The following is a 16,540-nucleotide window of genomic DNA, read 5'->3' as shown; positions in this document are numbered from 1 at the left end:
TGTTTTTGTCAATTTTCCATAGTCGTCATCTTCATGATTGGTCAACATTCAGACTCTTTACTTAGAAGGAAGGCGTCTAAGAAGGTTCAAAGGTACTTCCTTATAATATTTGTACTTTTTTGCGTCATAGAAAGGGGTGTTGAAAGACTCGGCGTTGGGGTAAAAATAAAGTGTTCTGTCATTTATGAATTAAGTTAATCTCAGCTTGTCCCTTTTCTCTCTTATCCTCTCTTCCACTGCATATCCACCTTCTCTCTCCCACTCTCATTTCATTCAAGCGACGCCTTTTCCAAACTACACAGCAAAAACCATGGTGTTAACCGGTGTACATAGAGGACCACACCAGTTATTCTACACCGGTGTACAAAACTTAATTACTAAATCAGCACTCTGAAGTGCAGTCACTATACAAGCTTCTTAAATGATAAATTAGCACTATATTTTAGGGTGTATATATAAATACAAAACAACTGATATCGAAATACGTTTATTTATTCATATTATTTTAAGTCAATTAACTTTTATTCTATTGCTAAAAAAGTGAACATATCTTGCTTGTACCAACATCTACAGAGAACCGATAGAAGATTTATATCCTCGTAATTATTCACACAAAAAAGGGTTTACCGACCATCTTAATGTCACTTCTGAAAGTTTACATGGATACGTTAGCTATCTTTGGAAATAAATTCTATAGTAGCTGATGGAATTCAGACTAACCCTGCTTAGAAAACTTAACAGATTGAAATGATATATGATAATATATATATGATAATATTTAATCAGGTTAAGACGCCCAGTTTGCATTGGTTCAAAGAGTGTTATATGAAAAAAAATGTAAACGGATCAGATTAAAGAGATTCTGCTGTTATGTCTGTATATATAACAGTGCAATATTTGGCTATCAGGCGTTATGATTAAATATTGCCTCAGCTTCTCACTATTGTACATTCTGTAGAGGAAAGGTCAGAAGACATACGGTACCATGTAGTCACGGTGGCTCTAATATGACGATGACTTAAAAAAAACTCCAAATAAATCAAAAAGTAAAATGTTCAAGTTGATAAACAAAATTATTCTTTAATTATATCATGTCAATTATAGGAACCGATTACGTCTTTCATTTATGAACTTTCAAAGGTATCCAAGAGTAGACGTAAATTGGTACAATTTTCGCCCGAAAATGTTTGAATAATCATAACAGTATATTTATCATACCTACCAAACAACATTGTTTAATAATGTTGAACATTCTCTTGGAAGCTGAGGGGTATTTACACTGGTTTTGAACTAACTGACGGATGGTGCATTGCTTAATAATAAAGGAAAACTATTCTAATGTTTGGGTGGAATATTATCGTGATATAGAATCTATAGAGGGGTAACAAAAGCAACATGAAAGTCAATACAAGTCATAATGGATCTGCTCTCTCCATATTTATCTCCAAAAGCAAGTAGACTTAGCTTACGTGTTTAGGAAGGTTTTGTGGGGTGTGTCACGAATGACATTTTTTTTCTCCAAAGTTTCATATTGTTTGTGTATTGGCAGAATATGCTAAGGTATTATGTGCTCCTGAGGGAACATAAGCATTTGGGTGTAGGAGACGGGAAAAAAATCAGTAAAAGAGATATAAAGGAATAAAAACATGCCAACGAAATACAGTGAACACAAACTTATGAAATATGATTATTGGAAGATGAGGAAGCTTTAAAGAATTAGGAAAAAAAAGGAAACGTAACAGAAGAAGGAAAGGAATTAAGAAGAGAAGGAAAATGAAAAAGAATAGAATGATGATCAAATTAAAAAAAAATGGCAAGAGGGTGATGTTTGTTGTGAATCTACAACTACGGACAGAAAAAAGAATAATTGTAATGAAAGTGATGTGTAATATGTTCATAAATGTATTACCTTATACATAAGTGTTTAATGTAAAACGACTTTTGTGATTTTACAATAATCACTAAAATACGAGTAAAGGCCTAATTGATCGTGATTATTTTGTGCAATCACTGATAAAAAAAATGTCATATAATTTCTCGTCGTTGTTTAACCAATATCACTCTGATAATATTCACATCGAAACATAGTTTGGTACAACACGATAAAAACTGCCAATAATCAAATGACCATGAGATTACCCCCAAATACTTGCATATAAATAATATTACATGGGCGTCAATCGGCTATAGGGAGAGGGGAGGGGCGTCAGTTAAAAATTAAAAAAAATGTACCAGTTCTACCACAAAATGCTAGGATAAAGAAATTTCGTAGAGAAGCATATCAGCAGCTACCTAATAATTATGCATAATATTTCTAATAAAGAATGTTTATAATATAAGTTTGTTTGCCATTATATCTAAATCACGGAAAACTCGGACATGTCGGAAGCAAATCGTTTTCATACTAGACAATGGATTGACGCCCATTTGATAAATTCAACAAAACATGCCCCATATTTATTTATATAATAAAGTATTTCATACTTAGATGATTGTCATAATATAGTAATAAATGTTATCAGACTTTCAATATGTGTACATATTGTGAAAATCCGACGCATATCTCCGTTTTTCTATAGTTTTATTGTTTGGTTCTGTCTTGCGGCAACAAAAACAACTGGTGCCTTTGGGTTGTACACCACAACAGTTCTTCTCAGGACCGAGAACCATACAAAGTGACATGAAAAAGAATGTCCCGTATGTCCAGCTCACGCCCATGATTAGAGCGAGGAAGACGCCGATCTGTTGGTAGGAGAGAACTGTCGCTGGAAGCATACAGGCCCCAGCCACGATGGTGGACAATGCAGCAGTGGATATGGCGGCAGTCAACTGCTTCATGGCATGAAATGACTTTGCAACACGATCACCAGTCGGTGCGATCCGATAAGCAACACCGTAATGGATTGTGAAGTCAACGGACAGACCAACAGCTAAGGACATGATGGTGGCCTCCAGGATATTTAACTCCCATCCGATGAAGACCAGAGAGCCTACAGTCACGAAAACCGTTCCTGATATTGAAAGAATGGCGAAGAGAGTGATCAGGACATTCCAAGTGGTGAAAAGAAGCACCAGGGCGGCCACGCCAAGAGACATCCCGATGGAGAAGGGGAACCCTGTTACGAGGCTCTGTTGTAGATCAAAGAAATACAGCTGGTTCTCACTGAAGCTTACAAACCAGCCATGCGAAATCGATTCTGGAGCCTTGTCCATCTCTGTCCTACTCCACTGGTTAATTTCGTTCCAGAAAGTATCAATGCTTTCATAGTTCAATGAATATCTCGTATTACTGGTGAATGAAAGTAACAGGCCGGTTAGTTTCTGTCCTTCACCAAAGCGAGTCATGGGCTCTAAACCTGCTAAAGTCACAAACTTGGAAGCACAATGTTCGAAGAGCTCTGGCTCATAGGGAAAGTCAAACTTCTCGCAACATGGAGAAACGTCCTGGTGAAACAAGGGGTTGTTGCAAGAAGATTCCATCATGATTTCCCTGAAGATATCGATGAAACAGAAATCCTGATGACTGTCCTGCGGGGAGTAGAATGATTGGTTTTTAACATCAGCACAGAAGTTTAGTAGCCATTCTTGGGAATCAGGAGATGAGATGTTGAAAAAGTCGTCCAACACGAGACTACCCCTGTCATCAGGATCCCATGCATTTCCATTGTCCTTCGATTCAAGCCCCCAAACAAACTTCATAGGCATCTTGCCTTGTTCGAGTTGCTCGAAATCAAAATGGTCTACATAAACCTGGTCATACTGCTCAAGAAAATCTGACTTTATGAAAATTTGAAACACTGATTGAGTTGGTAGTTGTAGCCTTGGGTATATGAATATAGCACAGCCTCCACCTATTCCCAGTAACGTGAAAATGATCAGCCAAACGTAGCGCAGTTTGAAAACAATTTGGGGGAGAGCCTTTTCAAAGACGTGTATCGACGCTGTTTCGAGAGCTTGCGTGACTACTTTGAGACTTGAACACTTCAACGAATGGCGATTGCGACACTTCCTGCAACGTAGGTATCTTTCTTCAATGATGACGATGGCAGGAAGCCAGGTCAGAGTGAACAAGAAATTGAAGAGGATAGCACATCCGGAGTACACCGCAAAGCACTTAATGGCTGTGATTGAACTGATGATGCTAAAGAAAAGCGCGGAGGACGTTGTAAAGCTCGTAACAAACATTGTAATCGCTGCATGGTGCAAAGTTTCTTGCAGGATCTTGACCATGTTCTCTTCCCTGTTCGAGTATTTCTCTCCGCACTTTCGCCAAAGATCCATGTAGACAAATGTGTCATCGGCGCCAATGCCAATTACGAGTATTACGGCCAGGATGTTGACAAACGGGAAGAACGGCAGTCCGATGACCACCACGTATACGAAATAGGCCCATACTAACGCCATTGCCATGTCGGCGATAGTCAATAGCGTGATAAATAGTGATCTTGTGTAGAGCCAAATGATGAAGACTGCAACTGCAACTGCCAGGCCTACTAGCTCTATGTCAGAAATCAAGAACGAGGAAAAGAGAAGAAACTTAAACTGTCCACCAATAGCAGTTATTTTCATAAAGTCGTCACGGAGGTCCTTTCGCCCTTGTAACCTATCCGTATACAACTGGCCAGTCGTGGAGCCGTACCCAGAAATAGGGGTTATCATCAAGCTGAAGGAAATATCCAAATCACCTCTTTCAAAGCGGGACGCGGACTCTGACGGCAGTAGGTAGTGGAAGATGTTGTAGACCGCATTTCGGTCTATGCAGTACCGCGGCACTGTCGGGCATGAGGTAAGGGAGCAGCCATACTGGAGGGAACCATTCGCGTAGTGTGGGGCACATTCTGTCAGGAGATCAACCAGGTGTGTGACGTCGTCCTCGGTGGTGTCGTAGCAAGATGCTTTGTTCTGGAGGAGAGCAGCGTACATTCCTAAAGACGCTGGTTGGCAGTTTGTCGGGGGCTCAGTGATGCCTGGGAGGACGTGTTCGTGGAACAGCCGACACATTGAATGGAAGGCGTCAACGGAAAAGAGTGATGTTTGTGGGTTTACGATGGAAAAGACTATCCGGAGGTTGTGCCAATGTAGTCCTGTAAAATGATAGGATATTAAAGACAAATGATGTAATGGCGCTTTTCAGTCTGAATTGTATTAGCTGAAACGGTCTTCATCGGTGCTTTATCATGAGGTACATTTTAAGTGAAAACATAATCCAGAAGGCTGTTAATGATTAAGCCCCTCCCGTCACACTGATCAAAATTTACATCTATTCAATTTAGGTATACATATTTTGTTGCATCCGATTATTTTGTATTGATTAATAAATATTAATTTGGAATGGAAAGGTATTACGTGAAAATTGAAAGCATTTGGCTTTACAATAACTACGCAGGGTGTCAATCATTGCATTGCCATAATTCAGCAAGGGTCGTGTAGTCAAACTTAACTAATAGCAATTGTTATAGGTGTGCTAATAACAACAATAATGATAAAAATAATCATAACGACGACGATTATGATGGTGATGATAAAAAGTAAATAATTATAATGATAATAATAATAACAACAATGATAATAATAATAGTAATAATGATAATAATACAAATCATCATAATAATACTTTCATTACCTGGTTCAACACAAGATTGAATTTGAGCTTGATTTGTCACATTCTCACTCAAAGAAGGTTTTTGAGTAGTAAGACTGTCACCCAACGTAACTACTCTAGTCGACATCGGGACGTCCATCGGCAGCGTCGGCAAAGTGAAATTACCTAGCACACTCCTTCTCGACACCGTGTGGTGGTCATGGTTATTGATGATGTGAAAGTTGTCGTCGTCGGTGATCGTGCTGAATAGCTCCAGTCCCGTGAGACGATCCCGAATAGGGGTGTGTCGCGCTTCGAATCCCTGCAGGAAAATTAGTAATAGAAACGTCCTGGTAATATAAACCAATGCTGCTGCTGCTATTACTACGACTACCACCACTAATAGTAATACTGAAACGTGTCCTTACCCTAATAAATCGCTAAGTCAAATAAATGTGCATGTGCAGAACGAAAATGAAATAGAATTTTAAAAGAATGCCAAAGGGGGGGGGGGACCAAAGACAGGAAGAGAAAAGGACTTGGTTGGATAACACGCATGACTGGAAGAGACTTACCTTTTCAGGATCATCAAACTGTGGAATGTCGTAAAGCGTAAACGCCACAGCGCCAGCTGCGACGGTGAGCAGAATGATGGCCACACAAAACAACACGGGAAAGCGAACGATGAACTTTGAGTACCTGGACACGGCACAAGAAGAAAAAAAACATGAATTACATCTAGTAAACTGTGAAATAATTGCCTGTAATAATTTATGTTTATTACCATGATTGAAAACAATAGAAATCTTATTTAACGATGTCCAACCTACTCGAACTTCTGGCACTACTGGTCCGTATCATAAAGAGTTACAACAATGGCAATTTGGTAATATACTATCGCTCAGTAGCCGACCAAAATCAAGGTTCAAGCTACACTGATGAAAAAAAGTTACAATAATCGTCTTTTTTAAACGGTCCCTAAAACCAAAGTCGATTAGCTGGCACCTAAGCAAATGCACTGATTCGCATTTTCCTTCGGAGAGGACTGAAAGGAAACTTCCATCTACTATTCAAAACGGTACAGTACATTACTTTTTAGCAAGTGTCAAACCCCGTGGATAGTAAGTCTATGGCTGAACTATAATTACACATCCTTCTATTACAACGCACAATGTCTCTCTAAAACTGCCACGCACATGTTCTCCTTAAAAGTTGCTTTAAAAATGTTTCGTAGGCAAATGATATACTCACCAGAACCAGAAGCCTGAGTTCTGCAGTCTCTCCGATTCATCTTTTGCATTATCCTTTTCTGCATGCTTTTTAACATCGTTCGAAGATTTGATCTCTTCGTCTCCTTTAGAATAATACGCAGAGTTTGTGATGCCACTAGTCATTACTGATGTGTGAATGTGAATGTCATGCATAGTAAGATCACCCCCTTCATAATCATCGATGACATCATACACGGATGGGCCCATGCCACCATCTGTGGTATCGAAGCCAACATCGTTAGGGTAGGTGTGGTAAGATGGAGCTTGCGCTTCATTGCACGGGTCATACTTTTCATCAACGGATTCGTCGTAGACAATATTTCCGGCCCCGTGGTAGTTCAAAGCATCGTTTATCGCCGACAGCGTTCTCAGCTTCGGGTCCCGAAAACTCGGAGCCTGATGAGCAAATCTGACGTTGATGCTGTGGTCGATGATGCCATCCATTGGAATTCGACGTCCATCCCGCTTTCGGTCATTTCTAAACGACGACGAGTCAGAATATCGTGGTGATTTTCCACCGAGCCATTGAAGGCGACGACTGTCACGCGAACCTGTTCTTTCCGGAAGTGGATTTCGCTCCAGGTAGGGAGGTTCGCCTAAAGTGTAGGGAACATCTCTTACAAGGATGAATCCATTCTCCTCCCATTGTTGCCGATCTAATCCTGAAAATCATATGAACAGAGGGGGAAAACCCATAAATATTTATTACATGATGTCGAGGATAAACACGAATAAAAAAATGGCAAGACCGAACAATAATGTATAAAATGCAATGTTAAATCATTAATTGATTCAATGGTCGAAAAGATTATTGTTGCTGTTGTGGAGATAAGCACCTACTCATCTTCTGGCTATAGTTGATTGCTTGATTTTCTACAACAACTCTTATTTTTCTTATCAACGAGATGAAGGCTATATCGCCTAGCTATTACATTTGGTGTATTTGGAGCCACATTAAATCATTTCAGTTTTAACGTTCTGTTTCACATCGCATTTTTCCTAAATATCTTTCTGACTTGCCTGTCGTATATGCTGAATCTATGAATAAATTGAATAAATGAATTATCATTCAAAATCTTTATTTTATTACGCTCGCCCGCTTTTACTCGTTCGAAAAATTTAGGAAAATAACGCTCCTCATTGAGAGCGTTATGACACTTTGTGTGAATAGTAATATAAGTGCCGGCTCGGCACAAATCCCATCATTAAATTAAAGGTGAATAACAGTAAGCCAATTTCCAGTCATCAACAACATAGGGCCTACAGTAAAACGAACTAATTATAAACTCTGATGTGCCCATTTGGAATTTTTTTGATACCGAATTCGATTAACACAGGTTACTGATTTGCTTTTTGAACAGGTTTTCTTTTGTCACCAGTCTGTCATTTAGTTTATGTCAGCTCTACACCCCCCAATATAATTTTTTTACTCGATCGCCTGTACTCATTCCATTTCCCTGTTCTACATGTATCTATCCTCCCCTGTATAACTTGAAATCCTCTTCAAGGGTATACTCCACATGCAGTCCGGGTGCTTTTTGATATGCAAAAGTTAGACAACATGCATCTATTGTCTACTCGTCCTCTACGCCGAGTCCTATTGTTATGCTGCAGTACGAACACGCCTGCGTGAAAGCTAAACAGTCAGGGGAAATGTCTGGCCGAGAAAATTAACTTTCTTTTTTTTTTTTTTACAAAGGGGGAAGTTATCGCTTCCATTTACGAGTTCAGTTCAGCTATAACGAGAATAAACATGATAAATTTACACTTATCAATGAAGGAAATGTGTTTTAATCTTTAAATGTTGAGATGCTTTATGAACATTCACCATAGTTATAGCGGGTTGTACACTTGTACTTCCTTATTGACGAATTCAGTCTTAAAGAAATTATTTATCATGGTTGCTTTTAAAGCACGCTGTATGTACAGGAATTAAAAAAAAGTTCTACTAGTTCTATTCATATTCATCATCATCACTCTGAAATGTTTGGCGGCACACTCGGCACATGAATTACAATTTTCTGTTCTGAGCTCGTAAAACCTGCATGGATACACCCCAGCTTGCATCAGTGAATGGGTTCGATAATTTTATTTACTAAAACATTATTATAAAATATCATCTTTGAACTTTACTTTGTGGGCTAAACTTCAGGGCAAATAATATGTTGCACTTGAATACCCTTTAAGCCCAAGTTTCATATAGGACTTTATACTTCCAAAGAAATTACACTAAACATGTAAAAAAAGGGTAAGATTCTAAGGTTACAATATTGTTTTAAATATTGACGACATCGCCGCCGCCGAGGCTTCGCAAAGCCGCGCCGTTGCCTCACTTGTGCCACTAAAACAGGCGAAACAAAAGAATAAAAAATGTGGAAAAGGGAAGAAAAAATAAAAATAAGGCCCTTACCTGTTGTGATAAGAGCATTCTGGTTATCGTATCGAGAAACGTAATTCACAACCGCTGTGGAATCCTTGCTGTGGTAGACAAACATTATAACGATATTAATTACTCTTTGACTTAAAAACTTTTTTCAAGAAAAGATATCAGTCATTCCTCTGTTGTTGTACTCTTAGCTATGATAGTTGTAAACATGAGGAGAAACGAACTTTATTGCAAGACGAGTGCACGTTCTCCAAGCACTATTCGTTTGAAGATGAGATTTGTATAAATCCAAGGCGATGGTCAATTGAAGTCCTAATACCCATGCTATGCCTTTATTCCAATTCTCCGCCTTTATGGCATTTAACTAAAATGTATGCTTATGTTGAAACTCAACTGATATGACAATAATAAAAAAAAAATTCTACACAATGAGGGATGTTCAATCGATAAGCTCTTTTAAAAGATAGCACGAGCACAATTCACCGAATGAATAGAACTATAATGATCACGACTAAAAATACCACGCCGTCATCGTCTGCGACTGAAAGTTATAGAGTTTGCACTCTGGCAAATATTAGTCGATTACGTAATTACACTCAGGTGATACTGGCGCATTTTGAAGATATTTTTCCTCGCATCATTTTTAAAGATTCACCTCTCCTGGGTTGATAAAGCAAATAGTGATCGTGATGATGGCATCATTGATAGATTGTTGGGTTTCTTTTATTTTTTTATTACTAAACACATGTTTTAAACATCTTCCAAAGTCTTAAAATTAATCATCGTTGGGCGAAGAGAAACAGATAGAAAAGGGAAGTGGTGGGAGACGGAGGGGGGGGGGGTGGCGGGGCTGGAGAGACAGACATATTAAGAGTAGACCAATGGTAATAATTAAAAAAAAAAGTTACTACATGAAAGAGAGAGAGAAAAGAGGGGGGGGGGAGGGCGGCAGATGATGTGCGTCTTTGTGGAAGGCGACAGATAAAGGAAAGTGTTCTTTATTAAGCATTCAGTTCGCTTTGTAAACATGTTCGATTATTCTTTGTTTCCTCTGACGTCAACGAACTTTTGGGCGCCTCTATCATGTCTATCCCAAACCATGTTCCTCATCAATGACCAGTGGCTGTAGCGGTACAAAATGACAACTGTTTTTTTTTAAAGGCAAAATATGGGAACGCCTTTAAATTTCTCAAGCCCAAAGGCCCGTATCATCTGAAAAAAAAACATCTATCTAAGGTAAATATGATCCAATGGTCTCGAAAAGCAAAAGACCCAGGTCTGCATCGAAAGTTGTACAAGATTAGACACTTCCTCAGAACGACACTAGTAAATTGACAGTCGATTTTAAATCTACCATCAGGTTTAGGGTTTATGATTTTTCTGTTCACACTATATGAAGCAATACTACTTTAACATCGGCGAAAATAAAGCAACATTGTACTTGTTAGGAACTTCCTCATAATTTATTCTTGTAAGCGCATATACTCCTATACTTATAGGCCTTTGCTTTCAATATGGGGATTCGTATTTTTTTTTTTACTCTCAGTATAACAACATGATAGAGTTTGAATGTTCCCCAGTTAACATGGTTTAGTAGGCCTACTTTAGAAGGGAGTGTAAAGATTCTTAATCGGGATGAGGGATCCCGAACTGTTTATTTCAACTATTGTCATTGGTAACATACTGGTCTGACGCCGATGGCAACGAACTTTCTGACACCAAAAGTGGTAAACTAGACCTAACAAAGACACACAAAACAGAAACCGAAACACACAAATAGAGTTTTGACAAGTTTTAATGAAATTTATTCATAGAGGTTCTGGATGGCTATATGAGCTTTCTGTAGTCCCGAGGCAAATACCGGAATCCAAGTAGAGGAGGGGGGGGGGGCTTTAGGCCTAGAATGTCTGAAGAGCTTGAAACTATACTTTTTTTCTTCAAAATTTCAGAGAATTATATTAAAACAACGAGTTATAGAATTTCAAGTTTAGCAGTATCATGTGAAAACAGTTTTATGCACGTCGTCATGAATATTATGCGGGCTGATGATAATGTCACATCCTCACTTTCCATTATTGTTTCATTTGTCATAAATGTGTAAATGATGTGTCTCCGTTGATATGATGAAATAAAATGCAGCAATAATTAATTAACGCACTTAGTCAGTGTCAGTCCAATTGTTTTAGTTATTGGTAGATCATTTTCGATTGAACCTAATTTATATGATAAAATACAAAATAACAAGACTGTGGGGATATGCATTGGCGGCGGAAGCCAAAAATTTTTAGGGGGACCACCACACAATTTTTGACAAGCAAAAAAAAAGTATGGGAACAAAAAATTTAGGGGGGATCGTCCCCCACCTAAAACTTAGGGGGGGGGGACACGTCCCCCGCTTCCGCCACCTATAGGGATATGACATGATCAGCCCACCTAATGAATATTCATGAAAAATGCAAATCTTTAAAATTCAATAATTTTGTTACTTGTTATCCGAGTTTGATCAAATTTTCAGTCAGCATTTTGCTCTGTGAAATTTAACTCTTTTTTTTTTTGGGGGGGGGGGGAGGAGGGTATAAGTATGAGCACTTTTCATCATATATCATTTCCTAAAAAAAATCCCTCCTCATTTTCATCATCACTGAAAGGGCGGGGAACAGTCGTGAAATCTTATCATTATCTTTTAATCGGCAATTTAAACAATGAAGATACAAGGAAATACGAAAACGAAAAAAAAACGATAAACAAAACTGTCATGGAAACTTGTATATCTTTTCACAAAGTGCAAATTCTGTCAGTCTACGATGGTAAAACGCACTTCATAACTTTAGCTTGATCGGTGTCCCTTCCCGACGAATATGAAAATTCTTGAAATTAGTGTCCATTCCAAATAATGATAATAATAATGTACATTTATATAGCACTGTTATTATGTGCATAATTTAAACTCAACTGTGTTTTGATACGTGGCATCATAAATCATTATTACCCCGGCCAGAGCTGACATGGCTATAAAGCCGCCATATTGGCTCTATAGCGTCGAGGAATAAATCCTACCGGGAAAGGCCTACCCAGACAGCTCACCTTGGGTCAAGTGCAGCACAATGTGGGTATAGTTCTTGCTGAAGGAAACACACCATGACTGGAAACAAACTAATTCATGGAAATTAAATGGATTTTTAATTTAGACTATCATCAGTTTTCTAGCTGCAGCTGTTGAACACGGTTACACTTCGTAATTCCGAAGGTTCTTTATTCCGAAGGTTCGTAATTCCGAAACACGTAAATTGCCTATACCTCGATGTTCGTTAATCCGAAAACGTAAAAGGGTTCGTTAATCCGAACATTTGTGGCGTTATTCCGAAGGTCCGTTATTCCGAAGTTTCAATAATCCGAAAACGAAATAAGGTTCGATGTTTCGAAGGTTCGTTAGTCCGAAAACGAAATAAGGTTTGTTGTTCCGAAGGTTCGTTAATCCGAAAACGAAATAAGGTCCGTTGTTCCGAAGGTTCGTTAGTCCGAAAACGAAATAAGGTTTGTTAATCATTACGTTTTCGGACTAACGAACCTTCGGATTTACGAACCTCATTTCGTTTTCGGATTAACGAACCTTCGGAATTACGAACCTCAGTTTGTTTTCGGACTAACGAACCTCATTTCGTTTTCGGACTTACGAACCTTCGGAAATACGAACCTTCGGAATAACGAACCTTCGGAATATCCGAACCTTCGGATTAACGAAGCTTCGGAATTACGAATGTATGCGGTAGAACACATGATCCTACAATGGATCCATGAGAATGTCAACGAACTTCTGAAACCCGGTGACATAATAAGGGCACACAATTAGGGCAAGGTGGTCAAAGCAAGCACTGGGGTGTAGGGCAGGTGGCCTTTTCGATAACAAATAATCAAAAGGATGGTCATTCTTCTTCAGACTGCTTACAAAATTAGAATCGTTGTAGTCAGATTTATTTATATGTCTATGTTCTCATTGTATCCCTAATATATTATGTTGAAATCTAATTTATTTATTTATTCAATAGGGGTACAACTTCCCCTTCCCCTTGTACACTTTCCCTGCTGAATCATGCCGTACCGACTGAAGACGTCGTCTATAAAAAGGTGTTATACAATGTTTGTTGAAGTTAAGCCGACATGTAAACTTACTTTTCTTTGAGGCGCACCCTTAAACCAACACGGTACTATGTGGCGGTCGTATATGCCTATGGGCGTGGTATTGATGCGATTGCGGCGATTATCGATAATCAATTTAACATAAATGCAATTTCTCTCATTTTTAGCTCATCAATTATAAGAGAGAGACTTACAGAAATATTTACATTGTTGCCCCCAAAGCACACAGAAGACTTAATCTATTAAATCACTTGCATTTATTGAAGGGAATGTTCACCCTTACCACCACTGACGTCAACATAGAGGCTTTGATGAAATAAAATGAGAGAAATGTAAAGAAGGCTTGGCAAATAGCAATGAAAAAAATAATTGAGTTATATCTGTTCTTTTTGTCTTTCTTTCATCATATTTCTGCAGTTGTTTAGGCCCGACACGCCGTAAAAAGGGAAAAAGATAAAAACGATAAAATGTACTATTTTTAAAAATATTTCGAAAGTTATTTTACCCGTGCATTCCATACATAATCAGGCATATCATTCCATGCATACTTCTTTGAAAAAAACAATATGTTCCAGAACCATTTTCCATAAAAAGAATAGCGATTTGTGGAATTAATATCACATGAAAATCATATGAAGGAGCTGCATTGATATGACTAACAAAAATCAAGCATTGATATATTTATGATAGTACTCATCATGCTTATCATGCTCATACTGCCCACGCAACATTTGGTTAAACATTTATCCAACTCTGGGTAGTTTTCAACCAATCATGCCATTACTGTGTAGTTTTCACCCAAAACACACATTATTGGTTTAAAACTACTCAGAATGGGATAAATTTTTAACCAATAATATTGTTGTGTGCACAGTATGTTGCCCAACATTTAAAGAGCTCACTTGCAAAAGGGACTAGGTTTTATGTCTCGATGTAAAGATTTTTTAGTAGCTCTATAAGATGATACCAAAGAAATTTGACATTTCTATTGAAAAGCGAATTAAAATGGCAAAGAGGAATATTTTTTTTTTTCAAAAGGGGTTAGGCCCATTTCAATTTAGTTGCAAAAGGGGTTAGGCCCATACAATTTTTTTGGGAAAAGAATATCTTAAAAATATGAAGACATGTAGAATTGTTTTATACCCTATTTTATGTTCTCATGGTAGGGTATCATGAAATTCAGTTTCACATAAGAATATGGCCGTATGGGAGAATGAAAAAAAAATGATTTTCTTGGAGTGGACCTAACCCCAACTAAAATCTTCTGAAAAACTCTTTTGTCAAAAGGGGTTAGGTTCATTTTCATAAATTTAATTGTTTTCTGTCTCTAAATCTCTAAATTTTTAGGCACTCTGTTGATACCAAAGAAAAATTGAAATTCAAATGAAAACGTGAATAAAAGTGGCAAAGAAAAATCACTTTTTAAATCAAAAGAGATTGGATTCATTTCAGTTTTACTTGCAAAAGAGGTTAGGTCCACAATGACAGTTTTTTTAATATAGAAAAAAAAATTAAGACCGGTAGATTTCTTTTATATCCAATTTTATGTTCACAGTCATGATTTGGTAGTACATCAAGACAATTTAGTTTTTCATAAGAATATTGCAATAAGTGAGAATGCAAAAAACATGTTTTTTTCTCGGAATGGTCCAAAGTGGACCTAAGCCCTTTTGCAACTAGACTCATTTTTAAGAGCGTACTAAATTCATTATTTTCATTAAAGCTCAGATTTTTTTTCTTTTTTCGATTTTGTTTTCATTGTAAAGGATATGAACAGATGTAGAATTAGACGAACAAACCACTGAAAGTTTCATCAACTTCCGACAGAATATTCAAGTTATGACATTTTAAATGTTTGCAATATTTAATTGAAACAGTTCTATGCATGTCTATCACCATTTTATTGACGATATCAAGTCAGTGCGTGGGGGGGGAGGGGTTGCCATCGAATGTGCTTCTTATTCTCAATACACTCTCTCGTACTCTTTTCTATATATACCCATAATACAAAATATGGCAACCTGAATGACAAAAAGTCAGGAACGTCGCTACAAATATTTTGATAATTTAATCTTATGGTGAATATATTAATAAGACCAATACACGTTTGTTTTCTTTAGATGCATGCATATTATAAAACGATTTATATTAACAAGTAAGAACGGCAGCGAAACATTTATGGCACTTAAAAACATCAAACTTCTCACTCATGTAAACAAAAAATAATAAACCCCAAAAATACGAATATACATCTATTACCCAACAAATGGAATCATTCTGATCCACAAAGCACAAGCAAATAAAATATAAGAAATAACATGAATAATAACATAGAACGCTCATTGATATCATAAAAACTGGACAGTGAATAATGTTTTGTTAAAAGCTTTTTTGTTCTAGATTGCTTCAAAATTTTGGCCTAAACGAATAATTTGCGTGATTTTTAAATTTTGAACTATAAATCAATACGCTGAATCCCTTAGAATACAATAACATTCAAAATAACTCGCTATTTACACCGATACGAGAGCACTTTGCATACGCCAGTCACTCTAACAGCTATTGCTTAAAGTTTTGAACAAATTGTTGACAAAGTTTAACATGTTTAAACGATTCCAAAAAGCTCAAACAACTTGTTTGAGAGTAATAAACGTAAAATCCCACTCAACGACCAATCGCTAGGTTTCGTGGTAAAGGGCCCTACATGCTACAATTGTACCCGGGCTTGATGCTGGCAAGATGGTTGGACATAGTCTAACTTAAAAAAACTAGGGACAGACGAAATTGAAACAAAAAGGGTGATCTAGGTCCTGTAACACAATGATTAGCGATCAATCGCACGCTTGAATTTCACAATTAATGGTATATTGCATATAGTTTTTGCAATCAATCGTAAAAAAAATGTATTACGATGATTGGTAAGCTTTGTGTTACGGACCCCTGATTTATATAAAATGAGCACGTGAAAAATGCAAATAATGACGAATCGAAAATGTTTTCACGGTCATTCATTATCATAGCAACCAAGGCGTTGTTTCCATTGGTTCAGGGGCGGAAATCCCAGGGGGACAGGGGGACGTGTCCTCCCTACCCAAAATAGTAGGGCGGACACAATATCAAATGTCCCCGTACTATTGCTGGTATGTTATGAAAGAAAGAAAGAAA

General features: G+C 37.6%; 1 protein-coding gene across 1 annotated transcript; it reads right to left on the bottom strand.

Moving 5' to 3' along the window:
• Nucleotides 1-603: 603 nt before the first annotated feature.
• LOC121426780 (protein dispatched homolog 1-like) lies at nt 604-9,771 on the bottom strand. Its single transcript, XM_041623178.1, has 5 exons — nt 9,263-9,771; nt 6,833-7,514; nt 6,157-6,280; nt 5,624-5,903; nt 604-5,084 (listed from the first exon to the last, which is right to left on the bottom strand). Exons 1-5 carry the CDS (start codon nt 9,345-9,347, stop codon nt 2,527-2,529), a joined length of 3,729 nt encoding a protein of 1,242 aa, XP_041479112.1. The 5' UTR covers nt 9,348-9,771; the 3' UTR covers nt 604-2,526.
• Nucleotides 9,772-16,540: the final 6,769 nt, after the last annotated feature.

This window comes from Lytechinus variegatus, chromosome 13, assembly GCF_018143015.1.
Source record: "Lytechinus variegatus isolate NC3 chromosome 13, Lvar_3.0, whole genome shotgun sequence".
Classification (NCBI taxonomy): domain Eukaryota; kingdom Metazoa; phylum Echinodermata; class Echinoidea; order Temnopleuroida; family Toxopneustidae; genus Lytechinus; species Lytechinus variegatus.
This window is presented reverse-complemented; position numbering and strand designations above follow the sequence as displayed.